Below are 25,008 nucleotides of genomic sequence, written 5' to 3'. Positions count from 1 at the left end.
CTGGGGGGGGGGCAACTGCTGAGGATGGGGCTCTGCCCTTGGCCGGCTGCTTCTCCCCGGGACTCGGCTCTGGAGTAACAGCGAATAAACGGGATCCTGACTGGTGCCGGCCTCGGGAGAGCGGCTTTGGCTCATGCTGCGGGGGGGGCACGGGGGGGGGCTGGTGCCGGGGGTCCCCAGGCCTCGCCGCTGCAGAGAGGACGACTCGTGCTCCCGCAGTGCCGACAGGATGGATTTAACTGCGCCCGGAGCCCCGAGGGGGTGGGTGAGTCTGGATTTACACCCCAGGTAGGATTTACACCCGGGTGGGGGGAGAGAGAAGGTAAAGCAGCGAGGACGCTCGCCCACACGGGGGGCCGCGACCTTCCCCTGGTGGGGGGGAAGCCTTTCCATCAGAGTTGGGGGGTGGGGGGGGGATGACACAACAAGGAAAAAAGTCCTTTGGCTCTGAGCCTGGCTGGGTTTATTCGTGCAGCCCCGGCGGGGGCCGGGTTTGGGCCCTGCCGAGTGCTGAGAGGGGGTGCCCCGAGTCGGGCGTGGGGCTGGGGGCAGGCAGGAGCTGGCGGGGGGGGGCTGTGCATCCCACTTACCTCTGGGTGCTATTTTCCTCTGGGCTGCAGCAAGGGGAAAAGCCGCTAGAAAGCAGCGGGAGGGAGGGAGGGAGCTTTTTCTAGGTGCTGCTGGGCTCTTCCTCCTGGACCTGGGGGCGAAGGGGTTTCTCAGGTGCGGAGCGTGTCGGCGTCTCACCCCTGGTGGAGTTGGGCAGCATCTTCTTTGCGCTCCCCCCGGACATCCGCTGCTGCAGCGCCTGGAAGAAAGCCTGAGGGATGCGGAACAGCAGCAGCTCCGGCTTCCCTGGGGAGCAGGAAGGAGAAGATGGGGGGGGGGGGGGGCTGGGGGGGTGTTGTTCGAGCCCACCCCTGCCCTGCTCAAGGGGTGAGTGTCTCTGCCGCTCCAGCCGGAGCACGCTTTATCACCTTTACAGTAAAGTATTTTCTCAAAGTCGGAGTCTGGTGCCTCTGGTCCTGGCTTGTGGCCCTGCTGCCGTGGCTCCCTGCCCCCAGAGAGGGTGGGCCCCCCCCCCAGCGAGGGGCAGGGAGTTGGGCCTCCAGCCTCAGGGCTCCCTTGGAACTGGAGCCACTCCATCGTCCTTCGAAGCAACGCCAGCCCTGGCTCTCTGCTCCCCCCCAGTCCCTCCAGTGCCTCTGCAGCCCTGAACTGGACCTGTCCCAGTATGGCCCTGTCTCACCCTGGGCAGGGTCCAGTTCTGGGCTCCCCAGTTCCAGAAGGACAGGGAACTGCTGGAGAGGGGACAGCAAAGGGCCACCAAGAGGATGAGGGGACGGGAACATCTCTGATGGGGAAAGGCTGAGGGATTTGGGGCTCTTCAGCCTGGAAAAAAGCCGACTGAGGGGGGATCTTATCAACGCTGATCAATACTTCAAGGGGGGTGTCAGGAGGACGGGGCCAGGCTCTTCTCAGTGGTGCCCGGGGACAGGACAAGGGGTAACGGGCACAAACTTGACCGTGGGAAGTTCCATCTCAAGACGAGGAGGAACTTCTTTGCTGTGAGGGTGGCAGAGCCCTGGCACAGGCTGCCCAGAGAGGTGGGGGAGTCTCCGTCTCTGGAGACATCCCAACCCCGCCTGGAGGCGTCCCTGTGCCACCTGCTCTGGGTGACCCTGCTCTGGCCGGGGGTGGGACGGGGTGATCTCCAGAGGTCCCTTCCCACCCTGGCCACTCTGGGATTCTGTGAGTGCAGGGAGGGGGCTGCCCCCCTTCAGCCTCATGGTCACTCATTGCTGCTGCTGCGTGGGGACAATATCATGGTCTTTAAGAGCCACAGAATCATTTGGGTTGGAAAAGATGCTGAAGATCATTGACTCCAACCATGAACTGAGCAGAACCGAGAGCAGCTCATGGCCAACACTGTGCTTACCTGCTCCCTCCATGGAACGCCGCACAGGGTGGCCAGCTGGCCAGGTCTCTCGGTCTTAGGTGACAAACTTATAACACACTTAAGCTGCTTGCAAAGAGCTGCTTCCCCTCCAGCACTGTTTTGGGTCCCTCTCTTCAGGGGAGCAGCTGCCCAGCTCTCCCAGCAGCCCAGAGACACACAAAGTCCATCCCCAGTAAGGATTTTCACAGCCCCAACACAAGCTGCCGCCTCTCGGCTGGAGGCCGTGCCCCGCTGCCGGCTCAGAAGCAGAGTGGGGCAGGCGACAGGTATCGCGGCCACGAGCCATCGCCCAGGGCCGTACGTGCCCAGGGAATGCTCGGACCCGGCAGGGGGCCGGGGGGGAGGGCAGAGCGCTCCCCACAGCCCACAAAGTGGCCCCCCAGCCCTTCTGAGTCGGGCAGCTCACCCGCCTTTGCCTCCCCGAGCTCGAATTCGAGCATCAACCACCTCTCGGGGAATTTCTCCCTTCCCCGGGATAAACCCCGGCGCCCGGCTGCTGCTGAGCGCCGAGTCCACCGAGTCAGGAAATAAATCCCAGGGGAGAGAAGCTTCCCCAGGGCAAAACATTGGCTCCGAACTGGGGAAAAACACTTCCCTCCCTGCTAAGAGTTATTTAACGCTGCCAAGAGCTGAGCGACTGAGATGATGACAGTGCACGGAGGGGAGGGGAGGGGAGGGGAGGGGAGGGGAGGGGAGCGGTGCAGAGAGGCTCCCCCCAGCCTTACCCTCAAACTGTCCACGCATGGTTTGATGGATGCATTGGGTGACACCGGCCAGTCCTGGAAGGAGAGGGTCACCTGCGCCTCGTCCAGCAGCTGGTTACAGCCTGCAAGAGAGAAAGGGCAGGAAAAATCAGAATCAGAATTAGAATCTGCACCCAAGTGACGCACCAACCCGACGGGCAGGAGAAATAACTCAGAAATAACGACAGCCAGCCACTCGCCTCCCTGTTACCCCTCTCCCCCATAATCCTCACCCCCCTCGAGGCACTTAGGGATAACCCAAACCCAAGGCCTTCAAGCCTTAAACACGAGTTAAAGCCTCTCAGGTTCTGCTCAGACCCACGGGATAACAACCTGCATCTTCGTAATCCAACCCAGCCGCTTTCATTAAGCCTTTCCTAGCCCGACGAGCCCGGATGCCCTAGAATTCCAGGGAAGAGCCAGATGCCTAAACCAGCAGCCTTCTCTCTACCGGACCCCGGTACGCTCGTGGCGTGCGCCGAGGGGCTTGCAGCTCGACCGGAATGGCCGCTGCCGTGGCCAGCTGCGGTCCAGTATTCCCCGTTCTACCCGCACCGGTTCCCCCAGCGGCGCCAGCCGCAGCTGCCTGTGTTAAACCGAGCCCCGAAAGGCAGCAGGACACCGAACGCGACCCCGTCCGTCAGCTCGATGGACGAGACGCCGCTGCCTCGGGCACCTCGCTCCCAGGGCCGGGAAACGCGGCACCGCTGGAATCCGCTTCCGAACCCCCCTCTGCTCTCGGCGCCGCCGTACGGCGACACCCGGGAGCCGCCTCCGCAGCCCCCGGCCCCGGGAGCGGGACCCGACGCCTCCTCGCCCCCCGCCCAGAGCGCCGCAACCCCCCGGGCCGCGCGTGGGCATCTGCGGGAGCAACACGGGGAAAGAGAAGGGGTTTGTACCCCTTTCTAGGCCAACGCTAAAGCCGGGAGGAGCAAAAGCACTAAAGCACAGCCCCAGACGGCAACCAGCCGGGAGAGCGGCTTTCTCTGAAGGGCCCCGAGTCGCTTGTCGGGTTCCCGTGGCATGGGGCTGACCCTTCCCTCCCCGAACATCACGTCGGAACACACACAACCACCCGGCCGCCTGCTCAGAGACAAGGCACGACGCCGGTGCCCGCAACCACCTCCCCGGGGGGACCCCAGCTCCCGGCTCCTCCCCGGCCGGGCCGTGCTTCCCAGCAGGGATTTGCCACCAGAAACCACAGCGGCTCCGGCCACAACAAGCTCCCCCCCCCCCGGCAGCTCTGGCCATTCAGAGACGCTGCAAACACCGGCAAAAAACCACTGGAAACTGGCTCACAACTGTGTCTGACCCCATCCACCTCCTCATTGTGCCCGGGAAAGCACCTCGTGGCATTAGGAGACACTGACCAACACCTGCCAGCCCAACAGCGGCACCGGCCCTACCAAAAGCCAACTTTTTTAGGCTTGCCGTGCCCAAAATCACAAAATCACAGAATCACAGTGTCCAGTTCTGGGCTGCCCGGTTCCAGAAGGACGGGGAACTGCTGGAGAGGGGACAGCAAAGGGCCACCAAGAGGATGAGGGGACTGGAACATCCCTCTGATGGGGAAAGGCTGAGGGATTCGGGGCTTTTCTGTCTGGAAAAGACGGCTGAGGGGGGTGTCGCCTTACAGGGCGAAACGGTTTTGGCAGAAAATAAACCCCCTTGCGTTCTAGCACTCCTCACCCAGGTGGGAGGCCAGGTGCGGCTGGGTTTAAATTCTGAGTGATGCCCAATTCTCCGCCATCGGCCCCGTCGCGTTTAAATCTATCCAACCGTTAGGATTTGGGCACACCGATAGCGGCCTGCGCCTTCAGTCTAGTCGCGCTCCCGGACCGGCACGGCCCCTCTCGAGCCTTTGGTCGCCTTCAATGAGGAACCGAAGCGACCGGCTACTTAAACAGCGCGGTTTATTTAAGCAACAGGTTATATAGGTTCTTACGGGTCGCCGGTGAGAAATACACTGTCTGCAAAGCACGTGCAAATCAAAGCGGCGGCTCATTATACAAAACGCGCGACGGAGTTATGAACAATACAGCCCGGCTACACACATAGGAAAAAGACCCTCTAGAGAGATTTCAAAGTTTCCCGAGGAAGCGCTCGGTATAGTCCAAGTCTTACCCAAAGGCGTCCCTAAGGCTCAGCCCCTCGCCTGGTCCCGGGAGTCAAAGGCGGTCGGTGACGGAGTCCTCCTTGACGCGTTCACGATGGCATCTTCCCTCATGTCGCCCCCCCTTTCTTGGGCTATTTTTATACTATTTTTTTTTACCTTCAAGGTGGACTTCGAGTGACTCTAAGTCATAAATACCTTTATTACGAGCGGCGTAAAATCCTCTCGCCTCACATTTACAGGGTAGAGTTTACGACAAATTCAGGGCGCAGGCTCGAGGAGGGGCGGTCGCACCGTGGAGGCGGGCAGCCTTCGGGATGGAGGTGCGTTTTGCTGCTGTAATGACATGAAAAGGAGCAAAGTTCGCACGAAGGCCAGCGTTTCGTCAAAAGCCGGCAGACCGTTGGCTCAGGGTAGGAAGTACGCAGCTTATCGGTTCCACAGGGCCATCCCGTTCCCGCATCTGCTGGATGGGGACCCGCAGACGCGTGGATTCCTCGCCTGCCACTGCGGCTGTATTCTACCCTAGAAACTTCTGGATTTCATACCTTTCCTTAATGCGTGAACAACGCTGTATTTTTGGTCATGTTAGTAATTATTCCACGGGGGGGTGGATCTTATCAACGCTGATCAATACTTCAAGGGGGGTGTCAGGAGGATGGGGCCAGGCTCTTCTCAGTGGTGCCCGGGGACGGGACAAGGGGTAACGGGCACAAACGTGACCATGGGAAGTTCCATCTCAAGACGAGGAGGAACTTCTTTGCTGTGAGGGTGGCAGAGCCCTGGCACAGGCTGCCCAGAGAGGTGGGGGAGTCTCCATCTCTGGAGACATCCCAAACCCGCCTGGAGGCGTCCCTGTGCCACCTGCTCTGGGTGACCCTGCTCTGGCCGGGGGTTGGACGGGGGGATCTCCAGAGGTCCCTTCCCACCCCGGCCACTTTGGGAGTCTGTGAAGAGAGGAGAGGGGGTGACCAGCAGCTCACAAAGAGGAGACCCCTCGTCCCACCACATCTCACCCCGCCTTACCCAGCCTGACCTCCAGCGGGTGGATTTTGCTCTCCGGGTGGAGTCGGCTGCTCCGCTTTCCCCAGCGGCTTCCCCAGGTTGGGCGCCGTGACGCTGTGGGAGACCGGAGGTTTCCTGGAACAAGAACGACTCGTCACCCACCGCACGATCTCCAGCAGCGCGGGGGGCTCCACCACACCCCCATCATCCCTGCGCCCACCAAAGAGCCCTTGGCTCCAGGCTCCTGGGCTCCGGTGGCTCTTCCTTCTCCGGCAAGGCCAAAATCCCGCTGCAGCATCTCTTGGAAGAGCTCAGCCCCCACCTCGGCCTCTTCGGGGAGGGAGAGGGACGCAGGGGACCTGCCTGCCCGTGCCGTGCCGAGCCTACCTTGGAGGAGAGCTTCTCCCACCGCCTCCAGCAGGGCGAAGAGCGGGGTGATGGAGCAGGCAGTCTTGCCCCCGGTGTCCTGGGCTCCAGCAGTAGCTCGGTGGTGCCGCTTGCTGCCCGGGGGGGTCTCCATCTCCTGCTAAAAACCGCCCTGTTTAGGTGGGAGCGGGAAGAGAAAGTGCTGGGAGATGTCACCCAGAGCGGGACCTCGCCTCCTCCAAAACACAGCTCTGTCCACGCACCCGCAGAAATGAAACCACCTTTTGGGACACCTGGCATCACGGCGAAGCCTCACCGTCGCCGGCTTCTCCTCCGCGACGGGGGCAATGGAGGTCCTTCTCCGCCTTGGGCTGGCACGAGGCTTCCCACTCCTCCGGGGAAAGGAGGAAAGGGAGGAAAACCACCACCACCACCTCCCGCCGGTACCCAAATTCGGCAAACCAGACCCTGCGGCACGGTGGGGAACGGCGGTCGGGGGTGCCCCGGGAAGCCCAGCAGAAAGCAGGGAGCGGGACCCCCATAAAACCTTCCCGCTGCCGGCAGGGAGGCTGCGACGGCAGGAATGACGGGGATGGGATCAGAGCCCTGACAGGGCACAGAAAGGCTGGTGACGGTCCCCAGTGAGGCCCCAGCCCCAGAGCATCCCCGGCCCCCGTACCGCTGGGACCCAGCCAAACCTCCTCCCCCAGCACCCGGCGCGGAGAACTTCATCTCCCCTCGGCCCTTCCTTCCCAACCACATCACACGCCAGGCCGGGCTTCAGGAAAATAAAAACCAGTTGCCACGGTTACCCGGAGCAGGGATGCTATATATACATATATTTTTTTTATATATATATATATATATATAACTGTCATGCAAGGAGCCGAGCCCGTGCGCCCCAGCGAGGGCGATGCTCTTCCACAGGTGACGCGTGGGGACCTGAGCCCTGGCAGAGCCTGTGACATCTCCCGAGCGGGCAAAGGGCTGTGACAGCCCCGCAGGGGGGGTCTGCAGTGCCCTGGGGGGGGGTGTGTGTGTGCAGCTGCCTCTTGGATGGCACAGAGGTGCCACACTCCTCGCTGCCGGATTAAACCCCGCCTGGGCTCTCCTCAATCCGCCTTGCTTCCCTTGTGGCTTCGCCTGCGTGGCTGTGTCACCCCCCCGTGGGGCTGCCAGCCCTCCCCTGTCACCTCATCCCCAGCATCCCTGCATCCAGCGCATCCTCCCGTCCTGCATCCCCAGAGATGCTCAGCCGAGGCCGGCTCCCAGCTCTGTGCCCTCGGCTCCTCCTGCCGTCCCTGCGCTCCAGAGGGGGATTTCGCCCATGGAAAGTTGTGTTCCCGGCGGTGAAAACCTCTGCTCCCATCCGGAAACCTGCTCCCGAAGGAGCAGCCCTTTGCCAGGGCCGGCTCTGCACGCCGGCGGGGACGCATGCCGCGCTCCCCGCACCGGGGAGGACTCCGTCTCCTGTAGGAAAAGCGGATAATTACCGGTTTCTCCTCCCGCCCACAAGATCCCAACGTTAATAGGGGAGAGCTCGCAGAAAGGGAAAATGAACTCTACGATGCGGCGTGCTCTCGGCCTCGGCTCCTGAAGCGCTACGGGGCGAAGCACGTCGGCACGCGGACCTCCGACAAGCAGACGGAAGGGACGACGACGACGCTCGGAGATGCCCGAGCTGGTGGCACTCACCACTCCGTGCAGCCCCTCAGGTCCAGCCCAGCCCGTGCCCTGCACACCAGGACCGGGGGCGGGGGGGGGTCAGCGTCAGGATGGGGCCATCCCATGGCGGGGGCCGTTCCAGCATGGCTTCGCCCTCTTTCCTCCCCGGCAGGGACTAGGCAGAGACAGGCGGTGAACCCGCTCGCACGGCAGCATCCCAACTGTCCCCCTTCCTCCCCAAAGCCCCCGTCCCCCTTGGGGAGAAGATCCCCCCCTGCCAGGGGACACGGGCAGGTTTTGCAGATGCCATCCCACAACCAGGTGACAGCGTACCACCAAACCTAAGGGTGGTATCACCCAAAACTGGGTGATTTAACCCTTGCCAGGACTGCCAACTCCAGCACACGCCTGGGTCCACGCCTCAATTTGCTTTGTTGGGTGCTCGCTCGGGAGCCTTCCCGTGCTCCAGGTGACCCAGGGCCACCGGGGCCACCTCCTGGGCGATAGAGCCACGGGCCCCTGTGCCACGAGCAGACCTCCTTCCTCCTCACCTGGGCCCTGGAAGCAGAATCGGCATCATCCGGAGCGGCCTCAGCATCCTCCTCCTCGGGGTCACCAGGATGCAGCTGGGGTACCGCCGGCGACGGGGAGGGTGCCCAGGTGGAGGTGGTAGAAGCCACCGGGCAGCCGCGTGCTGCCGTAGCATCTCCCCGGCGTCGCAGAAGGAGCTGGAGGCAGAGAACCACGCTGAGGGCATTCGGGCTCCCCCGAAAGCCGTCTCCACGCAGGCGGTGTGGGAGCGCAGAGCTGGTGCCACAAGACTTACAAAAACCAGAGGTATCCTCTCTGACCACAAATATCCCCCCCAAAAAATCCCTACGCGGCCAGAGCAGCCAGCAGAGAAGGGCCCCATGACTTAAGGTCTGGCCCAGGTGAGCGTTTAGAGCTCCAAAAAGCCCAGGTGAGTGTTTAGAGCGGAGCAGGGCAGCAGGGGAGGGGGCTGCCTGGGTGCCCACCCCACAGCAGGGACGCACATCCCCGTCGCTGCCATCTGCCCGAGCCGCTCCTGCCCTTCGGTCCTCGCCCCGGGATTCTCCCCAGGTGGCTCCGGCGGGGGACGGGGGCGATGGGAAGAGGTTCACTGCTGGGGAGGGGGGACTAAGGATCGTAAGACCCCCGTGGTATCACCCAGGAGCGAGCCTGCTCCAGAAAACCCTCAACACCCACAGCATCCCGTCATCCCGCTCTCATCCAGCCTTCCCTGGGGTCGCTGCCGGAGACACCACCCCACACTGCCCCCCCAACCCTCCGCTGACCGCATCCGGCCCCCGCCTCAAGGACGAGCACTCACCTTTCCAGGGAAGGAGCGGCGGGATGCAGGATGCTGGGGCCGGGCTCCGGGGATGCTCCGCTGCTCCCCAGGGACGGGACAGGTGGGAGCGGTGCCGGGCAGGGGGGGGCTCGGGGATGAGCTGCTGGGAAGGAAAAAAACCAAGTCAGGGTAGGAAATTCCCCAGGGAAGGGGTGGGGGGGGGGGGGGGGGATGGAGGGGGTAACGGGGATACCTGGTTGGAGAGAGTCAACGGAGCTGCAGGCGGCTCTCCCCGGCATCTTGCCCACCGGCGGTACCCGGCCCTGCCCCACGCAGCCCCGACGGCACGGTGAGGGGCTCCATCAGCACCAAAACACCGCGCCGGAGCATCCCCCCCCCCCCCCCCCCCCCCCCCCCTCACCTGAGCTGGAAGAAAACCTCCTCATCCACCGCCCCCAACGCTCCTGCAGGCTGGCGACCACCCCCCCTCGAGGAAGACCACCCTCTCCCCCATCGGCGATGCCACCCGCAGCATCCCACCCCCACCCCACCACCACCCCCAGCGGGGACCCCCCCGGCGCCCCCTCCCCACCCACCTGCGGCTCAGCGGGGGGTTCGGGGGAGGACGGGACGACACGACAAGCTTTACCCCCCCGCCCCCGGAGACAGCAGGACCCCCCCGAGCTGACCTGGGCGGGTGGGGGGGGGATCCGGGGGATGGAGGGGGGGTCGGCAGCCGCTTGAACTGGGCGGTGGGAACGGGGCCGGACAAAAGGGGTGGGGAAACCGTCGGAAGTGACGCGTCCCCGTGACGTCACGACGGGTGGAGAGTGACGTCACGGCGCCACAAGCACATCACCTCACAAAGAGACGCCTTTTTGGCAGTGAAAAGGCTTTATTGTGGGGGGGGGGGCGGTGAGGGAGGGAAAAGGTGCGGGGGAGCGGGGGGAGCGCCGGGCCGGGGACCGGCCCCGGGTGGGCGTGACGTCATCCGGTGGGGGTGTGACGCAATAGGTGCGGCGCAGCTCCTCCGTGCGGGGGCGGCGGGCGGGACCCCCACCCCGGCCCTACCTGCAGCGTCCCCCCCGCAGCGAGCGGCGGGTCAGGCGGGTGAGCAGCACCTTCACCCGGCCCCAGTGCGAGCGCCCGTCCTGCCGGGGAGGGGCAAGAGGTCACCGTCAGAGAGTGACGGGGACGGGGGGGGGGACACCTGCGGGACACCCCCTCCCGCATGTCCCCGCCACCCCCCCGGTCCCTACCTTGTCCGGCGTCGGGGCGCTCGCCCCGTTTTCGGAGGGGTCCAGCAGGCTGGGGGAGCTGGCTGAGTACCCCCACGTCCTCCGGCACGGCCCGGGGTCAAGGGCTGCGTGGGGAAAAGGAGGGGGGGGGGGACATACACAAAGCTGATATTGGGGGGGGGGGGTGTCTGGCTGCACGCAGCCGCCCCCCCATCCTTGTATCCCACCCTGCTCACCTGGTGCCTGGCTGTCCGAGCAAGAGCGCGGCCGGAATCGCTCCCCCCTCCACGCGGCCGGGGGCTCCCGGGTGGGCTGTGGGTGCGGAGAGGCAGGGTGTGAGCTGGGAAACCGCCCCCCACCCCCCCCCACCCCAGCATCCCCCCCCCTCCCCTTCCCAAAATCCCTGCACCCCAACATCCTCCCGGCCCTCACCGTGGCCTCAGGGCGGGTGCGCTGGGCATCGGCCGCCTGCTGCCGGAGGAGCCGGTTGTCCTGCTGCAGCCGGGCCAGGCGCTCCAGCATCTGGCAGACGTGCTCCAGGTACCGCAACCCCTGCCCCGGCACCATCGCCTCCGCCACAGCCTGCGGGCAAGTTGGGGGGGATGTGTGGTGTGTCAAGATCTGGTGGCTGACCCCCCTCCCCGAGTTGTAGCCCCCTCTCCCTCCGGGCACCCACCGCTCCCTCGGGGTCCTCGGCGCCGGGTTCCTCGGGTTCCCGGGGGTCCCTCGCCGGCGGCACCCGCAGCTCGGCCGCGCTGGCGCTGCGGTGACCCAGCTGTCGCAGGCAGCGCCCCGGCCCCCCCCGCTGCCTCCTGCTCCGCTGCGCTGCCTGCGCCAGCTTCTTGCTGGCCGAACGGCTGCGGGGGGGCCTGGGGGTACCCGGTTCCTCTCCGGGGGGTTTCTTCTCCGGTGGGATGCCGTCGAGGGAGAAGCTGCTCTCGGAGCCCAGCGGGGTGGAAGGGGAGTGCTCGTTGCTGGCCATTTCCACCCCGGAATCCTCCGACTCCGACTTGAGGAGCCGCCCGCTCGCCGGGGGGCTGCGTGGGGAGAGGGGTGGCGGTGGGGGGGCGCCCCAGGCGCTCATCCCCCCCGGGGGCTGGCGGGGGCTCTCCTGCAGCCGGCGGTAGACGCTGGCGGAGGTGCGCACCACGCAGCTCTCCGCCGTCTCCCAGGGACCATCTGCGGGGCGAGGGTAGCATCGGACGGGGGGGTCCCCAGGGGGAGGCACGCCCAGGCGTGACCCCCCCAGCCCCCCAAGCTGCCCCACAGCGGCTCCCGAGGCCGCTCTCCCAGCTGCCGTGCGGAGTTACAGCCCACCCCCCCCCGGCTCCCAACCTGGGGACCCCTCTCCGGAGGGTCCTCGCAGTGCTGCCCTGTGTCGGGGATGCTCGTACGACGGCAGCGTCTTGTCGCTGCTCCCCAGAAGCACGTGTGTGTCCGTCCCCCCCCGGCCCAGCCCCATCCTCCCTCCTCCCTCCCCGCGCTGCTGAGCTGCCGGTGCAGCACCCACCATCGTCCCCCCAACCTGGCCGGGGGCCGCCACCCCGCACCCCGACTCCGCAGGACACAGCCCGGCCATGGGGTCCATCCTTCCCCTACTGCAGGATGGGGTTCCAGGGACCACCGGCTCCTCGTGCTGGTCCCCGCAGCGTGGGGGACATCGCCGGCCAGGATGCCACCACCCTGCAGCTCGGGGTGGGATCGCCGGCGCGGCGGCGGCGGGGGGTCTCGGGCACCCACCTCCCTTCCCAGCCACACCACGGCAGAGGGCTCGGGGTGGCGGGGAGCAACGCTTGGCACCCTCCCGGCTCTCAAATCGGGGTGCAGAGCCGCCCACCCCCTCCCCCCGGCAAACCCCTGCTGGGGGGCTTGGGCTTCGCCCCCCCTCCTCCCCCCCCGCACTCACAGCAGCTGAACCTCCTCTTCCAGACGGCGCGGGAGCCCCCCCACATCGCCGAGAGCCGAAGCCGACTGCCGGGCGCGCGTCCCGGCGCTCCCTTTTATAGCCACCCCCAGCCGGCGACGGGCCCTGCATCCAGAGGCACCTCATTACAGGACTGGTTCCCAACTGGTTTCCTTTCAGGATTCGGGATCGGTGCTACTGGCTGGGCCGGTGGTTAAGGGCTCCCTTCCCACCCCAAAACCGGGAAGGCGAGAGGGTTATTTGGGCACGGGGAAGCTGCAGGGTGCCGGATGAATCCCACCGCTTTTTTTGGGAAACGCCGCTCAGGGCTCCGCCTTGGACCGAATTCCCCGGCATGGGGTCCCCGGTGGTCCCAAATTCCAGCCCCCCCTGCTTTCGCCGAGACCGGAGCCGCTCACCGCGCATCCCGCATCCCTCATGGGCTGGCCAGGCCGGTGCCCGCCATGGCGCGGGAGCCGGTACCGGGATGTCACGAGCGGCCGGGGGACAATCCGGCCGTTGAGCAGCCGCATGAATGCCAGCAATGCCGTGGGGGGGCCCCCACGCCCCGGCACAGCCGGCAGCCACGCTCCCACACACCGAATTTCCACCGGCTGCTGGGGCTGCGCCGGGCGGACCCACGTGCCGGGGGGGCCGCTTTCCTCCCGGCCACGGCTTGACCCACCGCCACGGGCTTGGAAACTCAGCGCGGGGGGGTTCCCCATCGCCAGGAGAGCTCAAACCTCCCACCGTGGCCGTGCTGGGGGGGGGGTCCCCCTGCGTCCGCAGCTCCAGCTCAGACCCCCCCAGTAGCTCCCAGGTTTTGCTGCTGGAGGGTTCCCAGCAGAGCCTGAGCTGGGGGCGGGGGGGGCACGTAGAGGTGGGCTGGGGGTTTCTGGGACCCCCCTGTTCCGCGGGGACCCAGCGGGCCGGACCCCGGTGCAGGCACAGGCCCATCAGCCCAAGCACTGGGAGGCAAAACCTGGTTTGAATTCACAACACAGATGGCGCCCTGGGGCCCTCCCAGCCGGGGGGGGGGGGGGGGCACAAGTTAGGGGTCCAGGGACCCCCCAGAGACCCCCTTCAGCACAGATACCACAAACGGGGAGTGCCAGGGACCCTCAGGTCCCCCCTCCAGCACAGACAGCACTAACTGGGAGGCACCAGGGACGCCCAGGTCCCCCCTCCAGCATGAACAGCACTAACTGGGGGGTGCCAGGGACTCCCAGGTCCCCCCCTCCAACACGAACAGCACTAACTGGGGCGGTGTCAGGGTCCCCTAGGCCCCCCCTCCAACAGACAGCACTAACTGGGGGGGTTCCAGGGACCCTCAGGGTCCCCCTCCAGCACAGACAGCACTAACTGGGGGGGTTCCAGGGACCCCCAGGCCCCCCCTCCAGCACAGACACCCCAACCCAGGGATCCCTGAGCATCCCCTCCAGCACGAACTCGGGGTCCAGGGACGCCCAGAGACCCCCCCTCTAGCACAAACAGCATTAACTGGGGGCACCAGGGACCCGCAGGTCCCCTCCCCGCTGGGGACCCCTCCCCCAACGTCCATCCCAGAGGACCCCCCCCAGCTGCGCGGGGGTCCCCCATAGCCCCGGGGGCCCCCGACTCACCGCGGAGGGGCTCCAGGCTGAAGGTTCCGCGGCGGCGCAGCATCCCCGGGCAGGGGGGGACCGGGGGGTCCGGGGACGGGGTGGGGGGGGGGACCGGGCAGGACGCAGCGGGAGGAGCGGGGAAGGCGGAGGGGGCCGCCCTGGGGGGCGGCCGGCGGCTTCTCCGCCGCTTTTATGGGGCAGGGCTGTGGGGCGGGGAGGGGCCAGGGGGAGACGCCCCCTGCCCGGGCAGCACCTTTGCCCCCAGCTCCGGCCCGGGGCTGTGCTACTAAGGGTTGGGGGGGGGGGTGTCTAGGCCCTCCCCCCTCCCCGAGGCAGAAGCGTTTATTCCTCTTTTCCCCAAGCACACGCCGGTGGCGAGGGCAGGACCCCCTCCATCCCCCCCCCCCCGCCCCCCGGGGATGCTTAATTAAAGCTCTAATAGCATTGAGGGGTGCAGGCGTGGGGCTGAGCCTGCCTGCCCCCCCCCTCCACGCCTGCATGGGACCCGGTGGGGACCCCCCCCAACCGGTGAGACCCACAAAGGGCCCGGGGCTGATCCCTCCTTGTGGGGGGGGTCTGCGGGAATTCGGTGATGGGAGCTCGGCTGAGCCCAGGGGTGCATGATTGGGGGGGGGGGGGGGGGGCTACAGTGCACCCTAAGCACAGACTGGGGGGGGGGGGGGGGGGGGCGGACACAAAGGAGTCACCCTGATGAGGGCTGGCAGCGAGGGGAGGGGGGTTGCTGGTGTCCCCACTGCTTGGGGACACGGGAAGGGGCTGGTTGTCCCCCAGACTGGAGGGGAGGGGGGCTGTTGGCTGTCCCCACTGGTTGGGGACAAAGGAAGGGGCTGGTTGTCCCCACACTGGAGGGGAGGGGGGGGTACTGGTGTCCCCACTGTCCGGGGGACACGGGAAGGGTCTGGTTGTCCCCAGACTGGTGGGGGGCTGTTGGCTGTCCCCACTGTCCGGGGGACACGGGGAAGGGGCTGGTTGTCCCCCACACTGGAGGGGAGGGGAGCTGATTGTCCCCAGACCGGAGGGGGGCTGCTGGTGTCCCCACTGTCCTGGGGACACGGGGAAGGGTCTGGTTGTCCCCCACACTGGAGGGGAGGGGGGCTGTTAGCTGTCCCCACTGGTTGGGGACAAAGGAAGGGGCTGGTTGTCCCCACACTGGAGGGGAGGGGGGGTACTGGTGTCCCCACTGTCCAGGGGACACGGGAAGGGTCTGGTTGTCCCCAGACTGTTGGGGGGCTGTTGGCTGTCCCCACTGTCCGGGGGACACGGGGAAGGGGCTGGTTGTCCCCCACACTGGAGGGGAGGGGAGCTGATTGTCCCCAGACCGGAGGGGGGCTGCTGGTGTCCCCACTGTCCTGGGGACACGGGGAAGGGTCTGGTTGTCCCCCACACTGGAGGGGAGGGGGGCTGTTGGCTGTCCCCGCTGGTTGGGGACAAAGGAAGGGGCTGGTTGTCCCCACACTGGAGGGGAGGGGGGGTACTGGTGTCCCCACTGTCCGGGGGACACGGGAAGGGTCTGGTTGTCCCCAGACTGGTGGGGGGCTGCTGGCTGTCCCCACTGTCCGGAGGACACGGGAAGGGTCTGGTTGTCCCCAGACTGGTGGGGGGCTGCTGGCTGTCCCCACTGTCCGGGGGACACGGGGAAGGGGCTGGTTGTCCCCCACACTGGAAGGGAGGGGTCTGCTGTCTGTCCCCACTGCTTGGGGACACGGGAGGGGGCTGGTTGTCCCCCCCCCGGCTGGGTGAGGCGCTGCCGATAACAGGGAAGCGCAGATAAGAGGGAAGCCCATCTCCGTGCGCACACGCACGCGGGGTGGAGAGCAGCGATAAGAGCCTACCTGGGCCTCACCGGGGACAAAGGCCCCGGCCACCAGCCCCGCAATAAACCCCTGACACCTCCCGGGGACGCCCGGCGCAGGGAGGTGACACTCCGGCCCCGCGGGGAACCCTCACCTTCCCGGGAGCGGGGAGCACCGAGCCCTGCCACCGTGCCACGGAGCCTGGGCCAAACCCTGGAAACCAAACCCCCCGGGGTGCAGGCAGGAGGGGTCTGGGGTCTGCCTGCGCTCCCCGCCGCCCCCCCCCCCCCCAGCACAGACCAGACACGGGAGTGGAGCAAATATATATTATATTTATATAGAGATCTGGTTTAATATCACGGAGAAGCCCTTTGCAGTCTGTGTACAAAGCGGTGCCAGCCCCCCCCCTCTCCGGTACCTAAGTGCTCAAGCTGTGTCGTGTGTGTGTGTGTGTGTGTGTGTGTGTCCCCGTGTCCCCGCCGCCACCATGTCCCTGCTGTGTCCCCGGGTGCGTGCAGCAGCTGCAGCCCAGGCTGAGAACCAACCCAGCTCATCACACACGCTCCCACAAGCAAGGGCAAAGGCGGGCAGCAGCAGCGCATCCTTCCCCCCCCCCCCCCGCCACCCCCACCATCCCCCCCGGCCATCCACAACCCGGTGATGCCCCAACACCCCCCCCAAGGCAGACCCGGACTCCACCAAAGCAGTGGGGCGTTGTTGCGGGGGGGTGGGACACGGACAACGGGGTGCACGCTGCTCCCCGGGACACAGCGGGGGGATGCAGGCGGTGAGCTCCCCATCGCACCGTACCGGTGCTTGGGGCTCAGGAGTGGGGGGAAACAGTGGGGGGGTTGGCCCCCCCCGGCCCCCCCTGGTAGCGCAGGCGGGCGTGCTTCTCGCAGTAGAGCTCGTCGCCCGCCCAGAAGTGACCCCGCATCTTCAGGTTGAGGCCGCAGTCGGCGCAGGCGTAGCAGGACGGGTGCCGGTACCGGCCCTCCTGGATCCGCACCGCCTGCGTCCTTGGGGGGGGGGGGGACGAGGACGGCATCAGTGGGGCTCCCCAAGTCGTCATCCCACCCCCCCCTCAAAGGATCAGCCCCATTTTGGCCCTGCTGGGAACGATGGCAGGGACGGATCCTGCCCAGGGGCACCCCCTCACGGCCCCCAGCCCCACTCATGCGACGGCAGGGACAGATCCTGACACAGGACCCCCTCCACGTCCCCCAGCCCCACTCAGGCGATGGCAGGGACAGATCCTTACACAGGACCCCCCCCACATCCCCCAGCCCCACTCAGGCAATGGCAGGGACAGATCCTGACATGGGACCCCCCCACGTCCCCCAGCCCCACTCATGCGATGGCAGGGACGGATCCTGCCCAGGGTCATCCCCCCCAAGCCCCACTCATGCGATGGCAGGGACAGATCCTGCCTAAGGATCCCCCCCCAGCTCCCAGCACCACTCACGCGATGGCAGGGACAGATCCTGACATGGGACACCCCCCCCACATCCCCCAGCCCCACTCAGGCAATGGCAGGGACGGATCCTGACACAGGACCCCCCCACGTCCCCCAGCCCCACTCATGCGATGGCAGACACAGATCCTGACACAGGACCCCCCCCACGTCCCCCAGCCCCACTCATGCGATGGCAGGGACAGATCCTGACATGGGATGTCCCCCCCCATGTCCCCCAGCCCCACTCACACGATGGCAGGGACAGATCCTGACACAGGACTCCCCCCCACGGCCCCCAGCCCCACTCACGCGATGGCGCTGCCGCATTTCTCGCAGACGTGCAGCTTCTGGACGCCGGCCACGGGCTTGCGGGCGCTGGGCGAGAGCCGGCTGGGGAAAGGGGCCGTGGGGCCAGCTGTGGGGAGACGAGGCCATCAGAATCCTGCCACCCGCCCTGTCCGGACACCCCCCCCCCCCGCCCATAACCACCCCCCCCCCAGCTTCCCTCATACCCCCTTTCACCTCCACCCTCGTCCTCCAGAGCCTCCTGCAGCAGGCGGAAGGTGCTGGATTGCCGGGGGGCCGCCCGCAGCTCCCGCTTCTCCTGCAGCATCTTGTAGACCTCCGAATCCTCTTCCAAGCGCCGCATGGCCGGCTCCGATCCCAGGCTGCGCCCCAAAGTGTGTGTGCGAAAATGGAGAAAGGTGGGGGGGTGGGGTGGGTGGGGGGTGGTTTTTTTGATGGGGGGGGTGGTGGTGGTGGTGGTGGGGGGGGGGGTGGGCGTCCCAGCACCCGGACGCCTGGGTCCGTCGGGCTGCACCCCACCGCCTGCTCCCTCCACCCCGGGGGAGCTGCCCCAGCCTGCCCGGCCCTCCCACGTCTCCTGCCTTAACTCTTCGCACGGGTTCCAGCACCCGACGCGCACCCTTGGGTGCGGAGCTGCCACGCCGGGAAGGGCGCGTGGGGCTGGGGGCTTCCCCACGTCCATGTTCCCCCCCCATCGCCCCCGCCAGCATGACCCCGAGCCCGCTCCGTACCTGTTGAAGGGGCTGGGAGAGGGCGAAGAGGAGCGGCGTCGCCCCCTGAGTGTCTCCCAGGGCTCTGGGGGGGTCCCCAGCCCCGGCGAGGGGGGGCAGGGGGGTGGAGGCAGGATGGCCCCCGGGGGGCTGCTGTGGTGGCTCAGGCCTCCTCGCTCCTGGCGGGGGGGAAAAAAGGAGCTGGGGGCCCCGGCGAGGGGGGTGCGGGGGGCTGCAGCGGCCCCCCCCCCCGGCACATCCCAAGCCCCGGGGGCGAGGGTGGCACCTCCCCAGGCAGAGCAAACCCCCCCCTCTCCTCCTGGGGGGGACGACACCCGGACGTGGCCCCGGGGGGCTTTTTCCAAGCGGGGTCCCCGGAGGGATGGGTGCTCCCCGGGAGGGATGCAGGGATGCTCCATGGCTGCTCCTCCTCCCCTCCCAGGGCCAGCAGGATTCCGGGGAGGGGGGGGGCGGGGGGAAGCAGGGCCAGCACCCCCACTGCTCCCCACGCCTGCATCCGTCCCCATCCCCGGCATCTGCTCCTGCTTAGCGGCCCCGGCGAGGCAGGAAAGGCGAAACCCCGGCTAAGTGGAAGCCGATGTTCCCAGCAGCGGCCGCCACGCAGATGGAAACCCTGGCAGGAGCCCGGGGACAAGGGACGAGGGACAAGGAGCCCCTTCCCGGACCCCGGCGGAGAGGGAGAGGGGCAGCCACCAGGGCTCTGCGGGGGGTCACAAACAGGCGAGGGACACCCTAAAATGAGCCGCTGGTGGCGGAGACGTGTCCCCACCACCGCCAACCCGCCCTGGGATGCGACAAAAACCGGGGTCCGAGGACAAGCCCTTCCCCTCGCCGCCCCTTCGGGCAATGGGGGGGTTTCAGGGCAGCGCATCCTGCGCAGCCCCAGACCCACAGATGGGGGTCTCTGGGGCAGGGAGGGACCCTCCGGGGCCAGCACCAAAGCAAACAAGGAGCTGGGGGAGGAAGGAGGGAGCGAGCGGCCGGAGGAGCCAAGGGGCGGCCGGGGCCGCGGCCAAAGGCAGCTGGGAAGGGCGGCGTTCGGGGCCACCGCGCTTCCCGATTTGGGCTTGAAAAACAAGGAAAAAAAGCAAGCGGGGAGGGAGGAGAAGAGGGAGACGCCAACCCCGGAGCCAGTGGCTGCCCCGCGGGGCTCAGCAGCCGCCCAAAAACCGCGGCGGGGAGGGATTGGGGCGGCCGCGGGCATCCCGGGACCGGTCTGGGCGGCATCCCGGCCCTTCCGAGCATCCCGGCCCCGCTCCCCGGGCATCCCACAGCCGCCGGGGGTGCGCCAGGCTGCGGGTCCCTGCCCTGCCAACGCCCCAGTCCCCCGGGCTTGTGGGAGCAGGGACGGGCCTCCCCAAACTGGTTTGGGCTCCCCCGGCTGGCGCCGTTGCCAAAAGGTGCCGGGTAGGAGCGAGGAAAACATCCCCGGGCAGGTGTGACGGTGCCCGCCAGGCCCCGGGGGGGCTGCCAGCGCGGCGGGGAGGTGGCCGGTGGCACCGGTGGCACGGCTGACGCGGTCCCCGAGGCAGAGCGGGGCTGGGCGATAAGGTGGCCATGGGGCTGCAAAAGGGGGATGGTGCTGGGCTGGAAGAGGGGATGGTTTGGGGTGGCAAAAGGTGGTGGTGTGGGGCTGCAAAGGGCGATGCCTGGGGTTGCAAAGGGTGATGCTATGGGGCCGCAAAGGGTAAAGGTGTGGGGCTGCAAAGGGTGATGGTGTGGGGCCGCAAAGGGTAAAGGTGTGGGGCTGCAAAGGGTGATGCTATGGGGCTGCAAAGGGTAAAGGTGTGGGGCTGCAAAGGGTGAAGTTTTGGGGCTGCAAAGGGTAAAGGTGTGGGGCTGCAAAGGGCGATGTCTGGGGCTGCAAAGGGTGATGCTATGGGGCCGCACAGGGTAAAGGTGTGGGGCTGCAAAGGGTGATGGTGTGGGGCCGCAAAGGGTAAAGGTGTGGGGCTGCAAAGGGTGATGCTATGGGACCGCAAAGGGTAAAGGTGTGGGGCTGCAAAGGGTGATGGTGTGGGGCCGCAAAGGGTAAAGGTGTGGGGCTGCAAAGGGTGATGGTGTGGGGCTGCAAAGGGCAAAGGTGTGGGGCTGCGAAGGGCGATGGTTTGGGGGTGCAAAGGGCAATGCTATGGGGCTGCAAAGGGTGATGGTGTGGGGCTGCAAAGGATAAAGGTGTGGGGCCGTGAAGGGCGATGCTATGGGGCTGCAAAGGGTGATGTCTGGGGTTGCAAAGGGTGAAGTTTTGGGGTGCAAAAGGTAAAGGTGTGGGGCTGCGAAAGGCGATGCTATGGGGCTGCAAAGGGCGACGGTGTGGGGCTGCAAAGGCTGATGTCGTCCCCCCCAGCCTGGCCCCGCTCGGCGCCCCCCAGCTCCCCGCTCACCTGGTGGAGGCCGGGATGGGCGAAATCCTCCTCCGGGGGCTGTGAGCTGGGGGGCGAGAACGGAGCCATCAGGAGAGTCCTCGGCCCTGCCCGGACCCCTGCCCACCCCCCCGCCAAGCCCCACACGCGGCCCGGGTCCAGCCTTACCTGCTGCTGTGGGGCAGGGGGCTGCGGGACGCCGGGCTGGGGTAGGAGGGTCTCGGGGCCCCCCCGTTCTCCTCCTGCCTCCGCAGCGTGTCCTGGGGAGGGGAGGGAGATGGAATCAGCTGGAATCAGCCCCGGGTTGGGGGTCCGGGGGGAGCGTGGAGGGGGGGGCTGGCGGGGGCTCACCTGGAAGCGTGCGGCCAGCCTCTCCGGTGAGGTGTCCCCGTTGGCGTGGCTGGGAGGTGACACCGGGGACCTGGGGACCGAGGGAGAGGGTTTGGGGGGGGGTGTCCTCCATCTGCCCCAGGAGCACGCAGCCCCCGTGGCATGGCGCGGCCATTCCCCTGCGCCCCCCCGTCCCCGCAAAGGGAGCAGCCCCAGGCCCCCAGCTGGGACCAGTTGGCCAGGTAACGGCTGCCAGGGCTGCTTGGCTTCGTTACCGCCTGACTCTTTTAATTACAGAGCCGGGACAGGCTCCCGCGGGGATGGCGCGGCCCCGAGAGTGGCCGGAGGGGGAAAAAACAACCCCCCCCGCAGACGCGGTTGGGGACCCCAGCCCACGCGGGGACCTCCCTTCCACGGGGCTGGGGACACAGCAGTCCAGGCTGACATGCGTGTGTCCCCCCCGGCCCCAACCCCGTCACAGCCCCCACCTCTCCACCTCCAGCCGGAGCTCCCCGGGGCTCTGCTTGATCTTATTCTGCGCCTCCACGTTGAGCATCTCGGCCGCGCTCTCCCCGTTGATGGCGACGATGATGTCCCCCGGCCGGAGGTCGCCGGCGGCCGCCTTCCCACGCTCCGTCACCTCCGGGGAGAAAAGGGGACACGGGGACAAGCCCCGGTGTTCTCTCGCAGGCGCTGAGCCCCCACATCAACCATCCCTCGGCCCCACACGCGCCGGAGGGACGCGGATTTAACCGCAGCATCCCCACGCGCGTCCCTCCTGCGTCGCTGCCGACGAGGTGCCGGCACATGGCCCGGTGCCGCCAGCTCCGCGCTGCTCCCCAAATCCCACCCTGCCGGGATGCTCCCACCCGCCGGCAGCTGCCAAACCAGTGCCAGTGGCCACCGGCGATGGGGCGGGGGTGGGGGGACACCAAGCCCACGGCAACAAGAGCCGGAAAGTCGTCGCGGCCCTGCCCAGCCCGGGGGTGTCGCGAGCCCCCGCGCCGCCGTCGCCCGCCGTGGGGCCGTTCCCACGGAGCAGGATCCCTCAAGGACGGTAAACAGGATCCGCTCCCCGCCCCGGCAGCCCTCCCCGGGGCCAAGGGACACATGGTTGGGGGGGGCTCCTACCTTGGACACGGTGAGGGGTTTCCCGAAATCCCTTCCCCCGGTGATGCGGAAGCCCCAAGGGGCCGGGCCGGCCAAGGTCACCGTCACCGGCATGGCAGCGGGCGGCTCTGGACGGGCAGGGAGCCGCGGCGTCAGGAGACCTCGGGGTGCCGAGGGGACGAGGCAGAGGAGAGCCCTCTCCCCCCTCCGCCACCGGGCTCCCCCCCGTCCCCGCTGCACCCCAAAGGGTCCCCGGCACGACGGAGACCGGCAGCGCCTTCCTTCCGGGGAGGGGACCCACGTCCCCACGCCATCACAGGGTGCCAGCCGCCACCGTCGCCGCTTCCTCTTGCCTCCCCGGTCCCCCCAAAGCTGGTGGCTTCCTCCCCTGCCGAGCCCCTCCCTGGGGACGAGGGGGTCCCGGGCACTGCCAGCTGTGGGGACGGTGGGACGGGGCAGGCGAGGTTACCCCCCCCGTCCCCGCGGCCTTGTGCCAGGCGTGGAAATGGGTGCCGCCTTGGCAGCGAGTCCGGTGGCTGGTGGCCACGCAAGGCAGGGCCAAGCCAGCGGGGTTTGGAGGGGAAGACGCAGCTGCGAGGGCGGCCAGCGGCCGGCGAGGGGGGGACCCTGCTACTCATCGGGGTCCCCACACGCAGCAGGGCTGCCAGCATCCCACCCCCCCTGCCCCGAGTCCTTCACCCTGCGGCGAAAGGATGCTGAGGGTCCCCAGGGTGGCACAAGGGTCCCTACAGCCCCCCCAGCAAAAGGATGCTGAGGGTCCCCTGCGGTGGCACAAGGGTCCCCATGGCCCCCCAGCGACAGGGTGCTGAGGGTCCCCCGGGGTGGCACAAGGGTCTCCATGGCCCCCCAGGGACAGGGTGCTGAGGGTCCCCTGGGGTGGCACGGGGTCCCCATAGCCCCCCAGCGAAAGGATGCTGAGGGTCCCCAGGGTGGCACAAGGGTCCCTACAGCCCCCCCAGCAAAAGGATGCTGAGGGTCCCCTGGCGTGGCACAAGGGTCCCCATGGCCCCCCAGCGACAGGGTGCTGAGGGTCCCCTGGCGTGGCACGGGGTCCCCATGGCCCCCCAGCGAAAGGATGCTGAGGGTCCCCTGGGGTGGCACGGGGTCCCCATGACAGCCCAGCAAAAGGATGCTGAGGGTCCCCCGGGGTGGCATGGGGTCTCCATGGCCCCCCAGTGAGTGCAATAACCACTGGCTTCGATGGGGACGGGCAGCCCCCTCCCCTACGTGTCATCCCTGCTTCCTGCCCAGTTGTCCCCCACCGTCCCCGTCCCGTCCCACCCCGCCGGCACAGCCCCGGGGTGTCCGCGGGACCCGGGCACCCCATCCGCAACCGCCGGGGAAGGCATTTTAAAAATCCCAAGCGCACAAAGAGGGGCTTGAGAGGCTGCCCGGAAGAATTTCCTGGGCTGGGCTTCACCGCGCCGGGAGGAAACCCCAAACCCCCTCCCCATGCCCGGCCCAGCATCCCTGGGCAGCGCGGTGACACCCCGGGGACCCCGACACCCGGCTGGGCACGACCCCTGGGCCCCCAGAAGTCCTGCACCCCTCCTCTGTCCCTGCACCCCACCACTGTCCCCTGCACCCTCATCTGTCCCTTGCGCCCTTTCTCTGTCCCCTGCACCCTCCTCTGTCCCCTGAACCCCTTCTCCATCCCCTGCACCCCTCATCTGTCCCCCTGGACCACACTACTGTCTCTTGCACCCCTTCTCTGTCCCCAGCGCCCCTCTTCTATCTGCTGCACCCCACCTCCATTCCCTGCACCCCTCCTCTGTCCTCCTGGACCCTCCTCTGTCCCCTGCACCCCTCCTTTGTCCCCTCAACCCCTCCTTTGTCCCCTTCACTCCTCCCCTGTTCCCTGAACCCCTTCTCTGTCCCTTGCACCCCTCGTCTGTCCCCCTGGACCCCACCACTGTCTCTTGCACCCCTCCTCTGTCTCCTGAACCCCCTTCTCTGCCCCCTGCACCCCCTTCTCTGTCCCTTCCACCCCTTCTCTGTCCCCTGCACCCCTCCTCTGCCTGCCGCACCCCTTCCCCATCCCGTGCACCCCTTATCTGTCCCCTGCCCCCCACCTCTGTCCCCCGCACCCCTTCCCCGCCCCCTGCCCCCCACCTCTGCCCCCGCACCCCTTCCCCGTCCCCCGCACCCCACCTCGGAGCCCCGCCGGGTCCCGGCTCCGCACCCGCCGCACAGCGATGCTTTTGTGGCAGCGGCGGCGGCTGGCGGTGTCGCCTGGCCCCCCCGCGGGGCGGGACGGCGGGTGACAGGCGACGCCAGGAGGCACAGGGGACACGGGGACACACCTGCGGGACCGGCTGCCCGCCCCCCCCCCCCCGCCCCACAGACACCCCCCCCACCACCACCCGAGGGAGCAGCACCCCGGGACCCCCCAGAGCTGCATCCCCGAGGGACGGGCACCCCCCGACAGCCTGCAGCATCCCGGGCGGAGCGACCCCCGTGTCGTGTGTGTGTGTCCCCACACAAACACACACACCCCCCCTCCCTGCCCCACCGCCCCCGCAGCCCCCCGGGCGCACTCACCGGCGGGCGGCCGAGCCGGGCGGCCCCCGTGGGGCGGCGGAGGCGAGCGCGGCCCCGGCGGCAGCACCGCCCCCTCGGAAGGGGCCGGCGGAGCCCAACGGGGCCGGGCCGGGCTCGGCAGCGCCGTCTGCGGGCACGGCCGCCCCGAGGGGGCGCACGGCGAGGGGCAAGGGCACCCACCGGCCCGCTGTGGCGAGCGGGGGCGCCGGGCACAGGGGCCGGGAGGTGCCGTGGGAGGTGGCCCCTGGGTTGGGGGGGCGCCCACGCGGCATCGCTGCCCCTCGGGGGCGTCGCTGCCCCACAGAGTGTCGCCGTCCCGTGCACCGTCGCACCCCACGCAACATCTGCCCCGTGCGCCGTCGTAGCCCCGCACGCACCGCTGCAGCCCCACGTGGCCCCTTGCACCCTCACATGCACCACTGCAACC

The 25,008-nt window shown here is 67.8% G+C and overlaps 2 protein-coding genes across 4 annotated transcripts; both read right to left on the bottom strand.

Annotated features, from left to right (window-relative positions):
* Nucleotides 1-10,231: 10,231 nt before the first annotated feature.
* C20H8orf58 (chromosome 20 C8orf58 homolog) lies at nt 10,232-12,394 on the bottom strand. Its single transcript, XM_054224825.1, has 6 exons — nt 12,309-12,394; nt 11,079-11,581; nt 10,835-11,023; nt 10,639-10,714; nt 10,424-10,527; nt 10,232-10,315 (listed from the first exon to the last, which is right to left on the bottom strand). Exons 1-6 carry the CDS (start codon nt 12,352-12,354, stop codon nt 10,232-10,234), a joined length of 1,002 nt encoding a protein of 333 aa, XP_054080800.1. The 5' UTR covers nt 12,355-12,394.
* A 3,984-nt stretch (nt 12,395-16,378) lies between these two features.
* On the bottom strand, nt 16,379-24,637 carry PDLIM2 (PDZ and LIM domain 2). 3 transcript variants are annotated; one of them, XM_054225013.1, is made up of 10 exons: nt 24,582-24,637; nt 22,041-22,147; nt 21,398-21,549; nt 20,931-21,000; nt 20,748-20,839; nt 20,601-20,646; nt 18,217-18,374; nt 17,702-17,847; nt 17,489-17,594; nt 16,379-16,742 (listed from the first exon to the last, which is right to left on the bottom strand). In XM_054225013.1, exons 2-10 carry the CDS (start codon nt 22,131-22,133, stop codon nt 16,547-16,549), a joined length of 1,059 nt encoding a protein of 352 aa, XP_054080988.1. In that variant the 5' UTR covers nt 22,134-22,147; nt 24,582-24,637; the 3' UTR covers nt 16,379-16,546. The 3 variants fall into 3 exon arrangements, with proteins under 3 accessions (XP_054080988.1, XP_054080989.1, XP_054080990.1); XM_054225014.1 differs by lacking the exon at nt 24,582-24,637 and adding an exon at nt 24,192-24,234; XM_054225015.1 differs by lacking the exon at nt 24,582-24,637 and having other exon boundaries at nt 21,398-21,602; nt 22,041-22,076.
* Nucleotides 24,638-25,008: the final 371 nt, after the last annotated feature.

Source organism: Rissa tridactyla, chromosome 20 (genome assembly GCF_028500815.1).
Source record: "Rissa tridactyla isolate bRisTri1 chromosome 20, bRisTri1.patW.cur.20221130, whole genome shotgun sequence".
Lineage (NCBI taxonomy): Eukaryota > Metazoa > Chordata > Aves > Charadriiformes > Laridae > Rissa > Rissa tridactyla.
Note: the sequence above shows the minus strand (reverse complement) of the source record. Positions and strands in the feature narration are given on the sequence as shown.